Source organism: Heterodontus francisci, chromosome 33, assembly GCF_036365525.1.
Source record: "Heterodontus francisci isolate sHetFra1 chromosome 33, sHetFra1.hap1, whole genome shotgun sequence".
Lineage (NCBI taxonomy): Eukaryota > Metazoa > Chordata > Chondrichthyes > Heterodontiformes > Heterodontidae > Heterodontus > Heterodontus francisci.
Window position 1 is genome coordinate 24,292,298 of NC_090403.1, and position 12,931 is coordinate 24,305,228.

Sequence of the window (12,931 nt, forward strand, 5' to 3'; positions counted from 1 at the left end):
GAAGGTGCTGTCTAAGGAGCCTTGGTGCATTGCTGCAGTGCATCTTGTAGATGGTACACACTGCTGCCACTGTGCGTGGTGGAGGGAGTGAATGTTTGTAGATGGGGTGCCAATCAAGCGGGCTGCTTTGTCCTGGATGGTGTCGAGCTTCTTGCGTATTGTTGGAGCTGCACCCATCCAGGCAAGTGGAGAGTATTCCATCACACACACCTGACTTGTGCCTTGTAGATGGTGTATAGGCTTTGGGAAGTCAGGAGGTGAGTTACTCGCCGCAGGATTCCTAGCCTCTGACCTGCTCTTGTAGCCACCGTATTTATATGGCTACTCCAGTTCAGTTTCAGGTCAATGATAGCCCCTAGGATGTTGATAGTGGGGGATTCAGCGATGGTAATGCCATTGAATGTCAAGGGGAGATGGTTAGATTCTCTCTTGTTGGAGACGGTCATCGCCTGGCACTTGTGTGGCGCGAATGTTACTTGCCACTTATCAGCCCAAGCCTGGATATTGTCCAAGTCTTGCTGCATTTCTACACAGACTGCTTCAGTATCTGAGGAGTCGCAAATGTTACTGAACATTGTGCAATTTCATCTTTCGGATGAGACCTTAAACCAAGGACCCCTCTACCCTATCATGTGGACTTAACAAATGTTGTAGTACAATTTGAAGAGGAGTTGGGGAATTCTCCCAGTATTCAGCCTAAACATTATCCCTCAACCAACACCGACCATTTATCTAATTTCTGTTTGTGTGACTTTGCATGCAGAAATTGCTGTATTTTTCTACATTACAACCTTTACTACATTTCTAAAGTAGTTTATTGGCTGTGCAGCATTTTGGGATTTTCTGAGATCATTGAAAGGTTCTACAGAAATTCAATTTCTTTCTTTCTCAAACAGAGCCACTTCCTCAATGAGGTGGCATTGCAGTCCTCCTCTGAAGTTAGCAGTTCCAGGCCATGCTTTACCACTGCATTCCTCACGTTTTCATGAATGTTGTACCAGCAGCATGCAGGGTTATTATGCATTGCGATATGTGACCATCAGCAACAACAAATCTGTATAAGTAAGAATGTGTTGTTACTGTATGTCCAATTATTGCAATCTAATTGGTCTTTGCGTGCCAAGTGACCACTAATAGAAGTTCATACTGATTGCTTGGCATGTGCTGAATACCAACCAATGACAAGAGACATAATTTTGCCACATACTCTACTCTAATCCCGGGTTTGCTGCAAACTCACCCAGGCTTCCTCCCAGATCCTTCCTCAGCACACAAATTCCTTTCCAAGAACAACAGATCCTCTTTCACTGATAAGTGATTGACAGTGGGATCTTTCTTGGAGCTGTTCAGCAAAGGAGTCATCCGGATAGTATTTGAGTAGATTTATAGTTGTAATGTTGCTTGTTTGTATATTGTGCTGTGTGAGCTGAAATTGGCCAGAGCAGGGACACTACTATTTCCTTGGCCTAGCCCTAGACTCACGGTTAAATCATTGAGCCCTGAACAAAGCTAAATATCTTCAGCTTTTAGAGATATAAAAATCTTTTCTCTCAGATAAGTCGTAAAAATACTTTACTTATGAAAGAGAATTTGGTAAAAGTACTTACAACTCAATTACTTTGTTTATTTCACAAAATTCTTGAACTAGTCTAAACTAGTATTGTCCAGCCTTTTCGTGTGCGGGGGCCACATTACAATTTTTGCCTTATGTGGAGGTGCCAGTGAGATAAGTTCAGAAAGATAAAGACATTAAAGATGTATCTTACCAATAATCAAATAAATAACAAATGTGCATTTTTGTGAAGAAGCATTAAACGAGAAGATTAATTTATTGACTTACTTTCTCATCACTATGCTGGACACTGGTTTAGTGAGATAACTGGCATTTTTTTGCTAGCGTTGGTAGTCAATGTTTGCCTGCATGTGTTGTAGCGATGCGGAGTATTCCAGATGGATGTCCATCTGTCAGTAGGGATCTTGATCACTCTCTCCCTCGCTCTTGTTCTGTCACTCTGTCCCCCTCTCTCTGAACCCCCCCCACTCCACCGCCCCCGCCCAGGGAGCGGGAGTGCTTAGCACAGCAGTTTTGTGGACGGTCAGTTTAAAAAGAAATCATGCTGAGTTTCACAGCTGGCAGGTGCCGACATCGTGCACAGCGGTTTCCCAACTTCGGACAGACTTGGCGTTTTCTGGCAGCCTTGTAAAAAAGTCGGAAAACCCAGAGTCTGTCCGAAGTTGGGAAATTGCTGCTACCGCTCTCATGCAGCAGCTGTCAGCTGTGAAGCTGACTTGTGATACTTTTTAAAAAAGCTAGTCTGGAAGAAGAAACCAGTCAGAAATTTCTCATCTCTGAAATACATCAGTGGGTCGGATGGAAACCTTTGGTGGGCCAGATTCTGGCTGGCAGGCCACATGTTGGACAATCCGGGTCTAAACAAACTCCAATATAGTCTTGGTTTTGGTGTGAAATTGCTACCACAGTGCTCAGAGTTAGTAGTTAAACACATGGAGTAAACTGCATGAGGATTTTAAGGAATCTATGTAGACTGGCAATATTTGTCTCTTGCATCCACAGCACTAGGCAAGGTCAAATCAAATTGATCCTGAAAGGGAATGACAAACAGGATGTTGCCTTGGACTAAATTGATCTGAACATGAACTCAATTCCCATTTTGAAAGGGTGGAATTGAAGCAAAATGAGTTATTTGCATTGGATTTCTACAAAGAGTGATTTTGACTTCATTGCATTATTTGAATCTAACTATGTCATTTGGGTGGTACTATGAAGGCCCCATTTTAAAATGTTTTCAGCATAATTTTGTTTTAAGCTGCTACCAGGGTATATTAGAGTGTTTTATAAATCAGAATATTTGCAATGAATAGGACTTGTACTTAGTGGCGTGTGGCAATGTTTTCAAACAAATAGCAAAAGCCTGAAACCTGCACTCTGAAATAACCTCTTGCTCAGCCCATGCATGGAGGCTCAAGGTTAACTCTATCCTGGAACAATCTGAGGGCAGAAGAGACCTTTCAAGAGCAAACATAATAAATGCTTTTTTTAAAAAAACAAATCATACGTTTATGGCATTGGAGCCAACAATCATCACATCCAGAATGAAAGTTATTGCACAGTGAGTTAATGCAGGAGCTGGATGAACATCTCCCTCCCTGATCAGGGTCATCAATCTCTCGTTACCCGTAGATTAGCAGTGGAAAAACCGATTGTCTATATTGTGAAGTGAACAAGTGCCAGTTCCCTAAATTCAGTGCTCAATGCCAAAGTTGTGGCATGTTCAAGCTTTTTTTTTGATCCATAAAGTTAAACTGCCTTGTGAGTTCTTAATCTATCTCAAGTTGTTAAATTGATTATGTTATTAGGATAATTAATCTGTCGTGTGAGTTATCAGAACTTATTCAAGAATGACTCTGGGCTTTCCATTGCTCCCCACTGTGTATTCTTTCATGTCTGTTAAAGCTTGTAATGACTGTACAATTATATACAATATGAAGATTCTGAACATATTGTGATGGATCCCTTTTACATCGCAGAACTCCTGGATAATGCCTTGCATTGATACTATTTAGAACAAAACCTGATGAAGAAGCCCTTGACAAGGAAGTACATGAAGTTATCAAAACTTACCTTACTAAGATCAATAACCATCATCAGCAGTTATTATAAGAGACAATACCAGTTTACGGCATTCAGTCTTGCATTAGGAATGACAAAAAATGATTGCAACTGTTTACTGGAAATGTAAAGAAATTGAAAGCAGTAGGGGACAGTCAGTACAGAATAAGCAAGGAAGTCAGCATCATGGTATAGGACTTTGTGGTTTCTCCAATATAGTGTCTTTGTTACTCACAGTTGCCAGGTAATTGCCCTCCCAGCTTCTCTGTAGGCCCAGATCACCCCTTTGACCCTTCAGATTCTCCATGGCTGCAACTTTTGCTCTGACCTGTGGCAAGTCGGCAGGCGGGATACTCTTGATCAGCTGAAATGCTCTCCATCTATCAGCAAAATTGGAATAAAAGCAATTTTAGTTTGAGTGTAAAGAAAGACCTGCATTTATGTAGCACTTTTCAGGACCTCGGTACGCCACAAAAGATTTTACAGCCAATGAGGTACAAAGTGTAGTCACTTCTGTGATGTTGGAAACAAGACAGCCAATTTTGACACCGAAAACTCTCACAAATAGCAATGTGATAAATAACGAGATAATATTTTTCTAAGTGTTGTCGGTTCAGGGATACATATTGGCCAGGACACCTGACAGAACTCCCCTGCTCTACTTCGTAATAGTGCAGTGGGATCTTTTCCATCCAGCCAAGAGGGCAGATAGGGCCTCGGTTGTACATCTCATCTGAAGAACGGCACCTCCAAAAGCGAAGTACTCCCTCAGTACCTCATTGAAGTGTCAGCCCAGATTTTGTGCTCAAGTCTCGAGAGTGGAACTTGAACTCACAACCTTTTGACAGAGTGGCTAGAATGCGATCACTGAGTTGAAAGAAGTTGACATCACATCATATTGAGTCAGAATCATTATGGCACAGAAGGTGGCTGTTGTATGTTTGGTTAGTCTAGCTTGGAGAGATTTCTGAGTCTTTGCTAAATTTTAGCAATAACTAGCTTATTACATATTATAAAACTATATACAGCTTTACTTAAGCATGTCTAATTCCTCTGATGCCATGCTGCTGCTGCTTCTCTTCGGGTCTCTCTCTCTCATGTGATCTCTTACATCATCATAGTCGGAGCTGTTACTCTCACTGTCCCAGATATAAACCCTTTCAAACCCTTGTACTACATCTTCCCCGAAGTCTTAGTCCATTTTTTTAATACATTCATTTTTACTTTTACATACCACCCCATCTCCCCACCCCCCCCACCCCGCCCCCAAGTCTCTGACATCACAAATTCAATCTGTCAGGAGGCTTCACAACTCTCCCCGATCATGTTGTTGTCAGACTCAGAAGATTCGTAGTCTTTCTCTGAACTCATTTCTTGACTTGGACGGCCTTCATTGATTGTTGTAGTATCCGATGCTTTCTGAATTTCAGGATCAACATTTGGTTCATCCAAATGAGTGACTGACTGACGTCTTTGATGAATAGAAGAAAGATTTCTCCTGTTTTTACTTATAGTACCATCTAAAGTACGTACTAAATAAGATCTCTGTTGATTATCATCACTCTGCCTTGGTCTCGTACCCATACCTTTTCTTCTTCCATCAACTTGTGTAGGTTCCTGATACAATACCTCCTGTTATTGTTATAAGCCTGTTGTTTTCAATAAGACTTCACTCTGTCTTGAACTCTCTGATAATCCTGGATTACTAACCTGGAAGTAATTTTTGGGTAGGATGGGAAGTTGTGTTTTGAGCTTCCTTCTCATCAACCGTTCTGATGGTGCTAATCCACTAGCGTTGGAGTAGGTCTGAAGTTTAGGAGTGCTGTTTGAAAATCTTCATTCTTCTTTAACAGTGCTTTGATAGTTCTGACTCTTCTTTCAGCTTCACCATTAGATTGAGGATATCTAGGGGAATGTGTAAGATGTACAAATACACAGTTTTCTGTAAAGTGCGCGAAGCAGTTGTTTGCAAATTGTGGACCATTATCAGACACAATCTGATCAGGAATGCCATGTGTTGCAAAGATCTCCATTAAAACTCGAATGACTGTACACGACTACTGAGACAAATGTCTGACTTCGATTCACCTGGAAAAATAATCAATAACAATCAGGTAGGATTTCCCATTAAACATGAAGAGATCCATCCCCAGATGTTCGCACGGTCAGATTGGAAATTGGGTTTCCTCTGGTCTGGTCTGTGCACTGCACATACCTGGCAATTCAAAATCATTTCTTCCATATCCCTCGATATTCCCAGCCGTCACACGGACAACTGAGCACAGGCTCTGCATTTTGTGATATCCATGTGGCCCTGGTGTATTTTCTCCAAGATGACTGCCCGGAGTGAGACTGGAATCACCAGCCTCTTATATGCTAGCAAATTATTCACAATAGTAAAGTGCTGTCTATACTCAAAAAAGATTTTCATCACCATACCACTGGGATGCCACTGTGGCCAACCTTGTGTGCAATATTGGCAGATATGGATGCATTCCTCATCTTGCATCTGAGCATGACGAATTCCTTGGAGCTTTTTTGAGCTTGCCGGCCATTGTGATGCAGTGAACTGAGAATATGACTCAATCACATTAATGAAGTTAACATTCTGTTGTGTAGGATGGTCAACAGTAGCTCTGGACAATGCATCTGCTGTCGTTTGCAGCTTGCCCTGTACATTTACTTCTTCATACGTGAATCTCATTCGCCTCAACCGGAATCTCTGGATTCTCAGAGGCATTCTAGCGAGTTCTTTTTCATCAATTAAGGAAACTAGGGATTTGTGATCTGTTTCTATGGCAATCTTTAAGCTGATGATATAATCTGAGAACTTTACACAAGCCCATGTGACTGAAAGAGCGTACCTCGTCTCAGTTTCAGACAATGTTCGAGATGCATAATAAACTGGTCTGCGACATCCATCTGGCTGTTCTTGAAAAAGAACTGCCCCTAAACCTGTTGGTGAAGCGTCTGCTGCAATTGTGGTCGATAGTGAAGTGTTATAAAGCGCTAAGATATCTGGCAAAATCAGCATTTCCTTGATCCTTTGAAATGCATGCTCCTGATGTGCATTCCAACACCATGCTTGAGCTTTCCTTAGCAGTTGTCTTAAGGGTTCAGTAACTTGCGCTAGATTGGGCAGCAAGTATGCCAGCTGATTAACCATTCCAAGGAATCGATGAAGATCTTGGACAGAAGTAGGAATTGGGAATTCACTAATGGCTCTCATCTTCTGTGGGTCTGCCATTATGCCCTTGCTACTAACATGTCCTAGGAAATGAATAGATGTTTTTGAGAATTCACACTTTTCATTTAGTGTCAGACCTTCCTCTTGTAGATGATTCAAAACCGCTCTAACCCTCAGGTCATGTTCTTTGATGGATTCACCATGGACTAAGATGTCGTCCATATGGTATAATTACTTCTTTAAGGCCTTGTAGAATATTCAACATAGTTCTTTGGAATATTTCAGGCGCTGATGGAGTGATGAAAGTTGTCAGTAACCTTGACTTCTCAGTCTCGGGACTTGCCAAAAGCCACTATTCGCACCCAGCTTTGTGAACATAGTATGTTTGGATAACTTTGCCAAGCTTTCGTATACAAAGGACATTGGGTGAAATTCTCTTGCGACAGCCTTGTTAAGTTGGGTTAAGTCTACACAAATGTGAAGAGTACCATTAGGTTTAGGAACTTGAGCCATTCCCGAGCACCACTCTGTAGGCTTAATGACAGGAGAAATGACTCCCAGCCTGGTCATCTCTTCTAGCTGAAGTTGGATTTGCTTCATTAGTGGGTGTGGTATCTTTCTAGGCATGAAAAGACATCCAGGTTTATCATCTTTTCACAAAGTAATGCTATATTCGGTCTTAAGTCTTCCTAGGCCAGTAAATAATTTTGGAATAAAAGCAAAATAATGTAGATACTGGAAATCTGAAATAAAAACAGAAAGTGCTGGAAATACTCAGCAGGTCAGGCAGCATCTGTGGAAAAGCATGACCCCGAGCTTCCGGTTGCTTAACATTTCAACACCCACCGCCCCTCCCCCCCACCCCCTCTCATGCCAACATTTCTGTCTTTGGCCTGCTCCAGTGTTCCACTGAACATCAACACAAGCTCGAGGAGCAACACCTGATCTTTCTATTAGACACTCTACAGCCTTGTGGACTGAACATTGAGTTCAATAATTTCAGAGCCTTTTTTAAGATATTTTTTTTTTTAAACCACATGCCTGTTTTTCATGTAGACAGTGAGCTGCTCGTTATTCCGCTATTAAAACACTCTCTGCACTAATGCTTTGTCTTTCATCACAAGCATCAACACGTTCGTTGCCTTTGTCCCAGGACAGCTTTGTTATTTAATCTCTCCTGCCCTCTGCCCTATCACACACCTCTCCTTTTGTTCTCTTGCCCCACCAACACCAACCCCCCGCACCCCCCACGCCCGCCACACCTTCTCCACTTGCTTAAAACCTAATTCTTTTTGAACCTTTGCCAGTTCTGATGAAAGGCCACAGACCTGAAACAGTAACTTTGCTTCTCTCTCCACAGATGCTGCCTGACCTGCTGAGTATTTCCAGCACTTTGTTATTTCAAATAATTTTGGAAAGTCTTTTTGGAAGTGACTCCTGGATTCTTGCTGCTTAATTTCTTCTACTTTCCTGATAAGATGAAGCTCTTCTACTTAAAAGAGAAAATCTTTGATTCTGTAGAACATACTGTGTTCTAATATCTGCTTTCCTTTGTACTGGAATGTTGCCTGTAACCTTCCCTAGACTTTCAGTTCAATCCCTCTTGGACCACGTAATTGAGTATCTGTTGGTTGCAGGCAATGCATTGATAACCATGGTTCGTTGTCTGATAAAACTGTTACACTTGCTCCAGTGACTAGTTTAAAATTTGTGATATGTCTGTTGACATATATATCTGCAGACCAGAATGCATGATTAGGGTCATTGATCTCACCAAGGAAGTTTTCTGATTTATCTTCTGATGGAGATTGTTCAACTTCATTAATAGCTCTAGGTGCGAAGACTTTTCCTTTAGAACCTGTGAAAGTAGAGATTTTACTTTGGCACATCTTCCCAAAATGGCCAACTTTATTACAGTGAAAGCATTCTGCTTTGTTTGCAGGACACTGTTCACACTGTGGGTTTTTTGGTGCCACAGCACAGCGCTGGCAGGGTTTCATGGCATCTTGCACCTTCCCTCTCAAGTGTACCTTCTTTCCTGGTGCTTCTTTTACAATCCTGTGCTTATGCAACTGTATAGTCACTGGCGGTTTCCTGAACCAAGGTTGTTCTTCACCTCTCAGGATTGCTCTGTTCTGCTTACGATTCTCTACTTGTTTCACCAGCTGTATTGCTTTTTCTAGGCTGAGGTCTTCCTTAAACTACAATAAATCCGATAGGGATTCATCAGCAATACCTACTGCAATGCAGTCTCGTATTAATTCTGACTTTAGGTCTCCATATTTGCATCCCTCAACTAATTTGTAAAGATCATTAATAAAAGCATCTACTGGTTCACCTGGTTTCTGGACCCTTCTGTTGAATTTGGCTCGTTCTAGAATCTTCTTGTTTTTTAGGTTGAATTAATTAACAAAGGCTTATACAACTTCTTCAAATTTATCTGATGTCTCATTAATGCCTTGTCTTACAATATCATCTGCTATCGCTCCTATGGAATAAAGTAATGTGTTGACTTGTTCTGCTTCAGACTTGCTGTCTTTTTTAGAAGCAATTCTGTACCTCAAAAATATTTTTCTCCAAAGTGACCAGTTTTGAGTTTGATTTGGTCCTTCCATGTGTCCAAACCTCTCTGGTAGCCTAAATTTAAGATCCATGGCTTTTCTAAGCTTTTTAAGTAGTTTACTTGCTGTTTTAAATTTTTCTTTCCAGTATTGGAAGTTTTCTCATGCTTCTCAGCCATGTGTAATGGCGCCAACCTTGGAACCACCCTTGCTAGTGATTTAGTTTTCCTGGTGATGCCTGCCTAGTGTGCTGTTAAAAACAATTTTCTACCCCAACCGTTGCTTGGTTCTCCAACTCGAAGGCTGTGATCACTAGACTGGGATTTTTTCTTCACAGACCACCATGCTTCTGTTGTGCAGCCTGAATACCTCTGCAAGCTGATTCTCCAACTCTCCGTGCCTTGACTTCGTCCACAGAGCAGCTCTGGAGCTCTTCACACAGCCTCTTCTCGCGTTCTGCAGTTTTGCCGCCAATTTTTTCAGGTCTGATTTCCAAACCTTTTTTTAAAAGTAATTTTTCAAAATTTTCTGGGTGTTAGTTTAGAGATACAGCACTGAAACAGGCCCTTCGGCCCACCGAGTCTGTGCCGACCATCAACCACCCATTTATACTAATCCTACACTAATCCCATATTCCTACCACATCCCCACCTGTTCCTATATTTCCCTACCACCTACCTCTACTAGGGGCAATTTATAATGGCCAATTTACCTACCAACCTGCAAGTCTTTTGGCTTGTGGGAGGAAACCGGAGCACCCGGAGGAAACCCATGCAGACACAGGGAGAACTTGCAAACTCCACACAGGCAGTACTCAGAATTGAACCCGGGTCGCTGGAGCTGTGAGGCTGCGGTGCTAACCACTGCGCCACTGTGCCGTTGTATGGCAAGAACCACCACTGTTCACCATATTGTATGTTTGGTTAGTCTAGCTCGGAGAGACTTCTGAGCCTTCGGTAAGTTTTAAAAATAACTAGTTGATTCCATATTACAGAACTATATACAACTTTACTTAAGCATGTCTACCTCCTCTGATGCCATGCTGCTGCTGCTTCTCTTTGGGTCTCTCTCTCTCATGATCTGTTACATCATCATAGTTGGAGGTATTACTGTCACTGTCCCAGATATTAACCCTTTCAACCCCTTGTACTACATCTTACCCCAAGTCTTTGTCCTTTTTTTTTTTGATACATTCATTTTCACTTTTACATCCTTTCTTTCTCTGCCCTATCCAAACCTATCATCTTGTACACCTCTACCAAATCTCCCCTCAAGCTCCTTTGCTCCAATCAGAACACCCAACCTAACCTTGTAGCTAAAATCCCTCATTCCTGGATCCATTCTGGTAAATCTCCTCTGCACCCTCACACCCTTCCTAAAGTATGGTGACTAGAACTGGACACAACACTCTGATTGTGGTTTAGCCAGAGATTAACTTTAACCATAACTTCCCTGCTTTTGTACACAATGCCTCTATTTATGAAGCCCAAGATCCCATATGCTATTCTAACTGCTCTCTCAATATGTCCTGTCACCTTCATGGATCTATGCAAATGAACCCCAAGGTCTCTCTGCCCCTATACAATCTGTAGGGCTGTCTATATTGCCTCTCCCTATCCCTTCTGCCAAAATGCATCCCCTCACATTTCTCTGCATTAAATTCCATCTGCCACTTGTCTGCCCAATCTGCTAGCTATCTATGTCCTGTTGCAGTCGATTGGTATTATCCTCACTGTCTGCCACACCCAAGTTTGGTATCAGCAAATTTTTACATTTTTCTCTGTATTCCAATATCCATGTTCATTTATATATATATATATATATATATATATATATATATATATATATATATATATATATATCAAAAAAGCAGTGGTTCTAGCAATAACCCTTGGGGAACATCACTGTCCATCATCCTCCAGTCTGAAAAACAACCATTTACCACGACACACAGTTTTCTGTCCTTAAGCCAATTTTTTTTTAATCCAAGCTGACACTCACCCTCCTATTCCGCAAGCCTCAAATTTGCTAACCAACATTTTATGTGGTACTTTGTCAAAAGCTTTCTTAAAATCCGTATAGACAACTTCTATTACTTTCTCTTCACCAACCTTCTCTGTTACTTCATCAAAAAATTCAATAAGATTAGTCAAGCATGATCTTCCTTTTACAAATCCGTGCTGGCTCTCCTTAATTAAATCAAACCTCTCCCTGATTATTATTTCTAAAATCATGTTAAACTGACTAGCCCATAGTTACTGGAAATGTCCTTATACCCTTTCTTGAATAAGGGTGTTACATTTGTCACTCTCCAATCCTCTGGCACCTCCTCCATAACTAGGCAAGATTGGAAGTTTATGGCAAGCCTTTCTGCTATTTCCACTCCCACTTCCTTTAGCAACCTGGGATGCAAGCCATCTGGACCAGGCGATCCACTCTAAGCATAGTCATCCTTTCCAATACATCCTGCTCATCAATTTTCACCCCCTGCATTGCCTCTATTATCTCCATTTCTATGGATATTTTGTCAGTATCCTCTTCCTTAGTAAACAGGTATACAAAGTACTCATTAAGTATTCTAATCTTGCCCTGCAGCTCTAAGAGTATATCATCCTCTTTGTCCCTAATCAGACCCACCGTGCCTCTTACTACCTGCTTACTAATTACATGCTGGTAGCAGATTTTTGAGTCCCCTTTTACATTGACTGCCATTCTATTCTCATATTTGCTCTTTTCCAGTCTTATTTTCCTCTTCACCTTCCCTCTCAACTTATTGTATTTAATCTGGTTCTCGTCTGAAGAGTTCATCTGACATTCATTATACACTTTCTTTTTTGTTTCATCATATTCTCTATCTCCCTGGTCATCTAAGGAGTCCTGGCTTTGGTTCCCTTACCTTTCACTCTTGTTGGAATGTACCTAGCCTGTACCTGAAACATCTCCTCCTTAAAGATCACCCATTGTTCCTTTAGTTTTTTCTGTCAATCTTAGATTCCATTTTACCCTGGCTAGATCCCCTTCCATCCCATTGAAGTTAGCCTTTTTCCAATTTAGAAGTTCTCCTTTAGATTGCTCCTTGCTCTTCTCCATTACTAATCTAAACCGTATGATACAATGATCGCTCTTACCAAAGTGTTGTCCCACAGATATTTGGTTCCTGGGCCCACCTCATTCCCCAGGACCAGATCCAGCCATACCTCCTTCCTCATTGGACTGAGAACATACTGGGCTGTGCATTAATAGCCTTATATTGCAGAGAATAAACTGAATTCACAAGCTCATAGTTACAGGGACCACAGTTGACTTCTAACAGGCTAACTAAAAATATCTAAAGTGTAAATTGTACATGATAAAAATGCCCACTGTTTTCCCACTTTACTTCCTTGTCATGAGATGTAGAACACTAATTATTAATGTTAAGGTTCCAAATTACATTTTCATCAGCCGCAAAATAAAAATCAGAACTCAAGTTGCAATCCATGGCAAGTTTTCAACTTGGAAATAGATGACAACCCTATGTACAATAGGGTTCCATTGAAACAAGATAAATTA

The 12,931-nt window shown here is 41.3% G+C and overlaps 1 protein-coding gene across 1 annotated transcript in view; it reads right to left on the reverse strand.

The window, feature by feature from the left end:
• Positions 1-12,931, reverse strand: part of LOC137348057 (unconventional myosin-Id-like) — a 552,237-nt gene that overhangs the window by 209,178 nt on the left and 330,128 nt on the right. Inside the window, exon 18 of the mRNA XM_068013182.1 lies at positions 3,867-4,011. Within this exon, the coding sequence (XP_067869283.1) occupies positions 3,867-4,011 (145 nt within the window). The remainder of the gene's footprint in view (positions 1-3,866; positions 4,012-12,931) is intronic.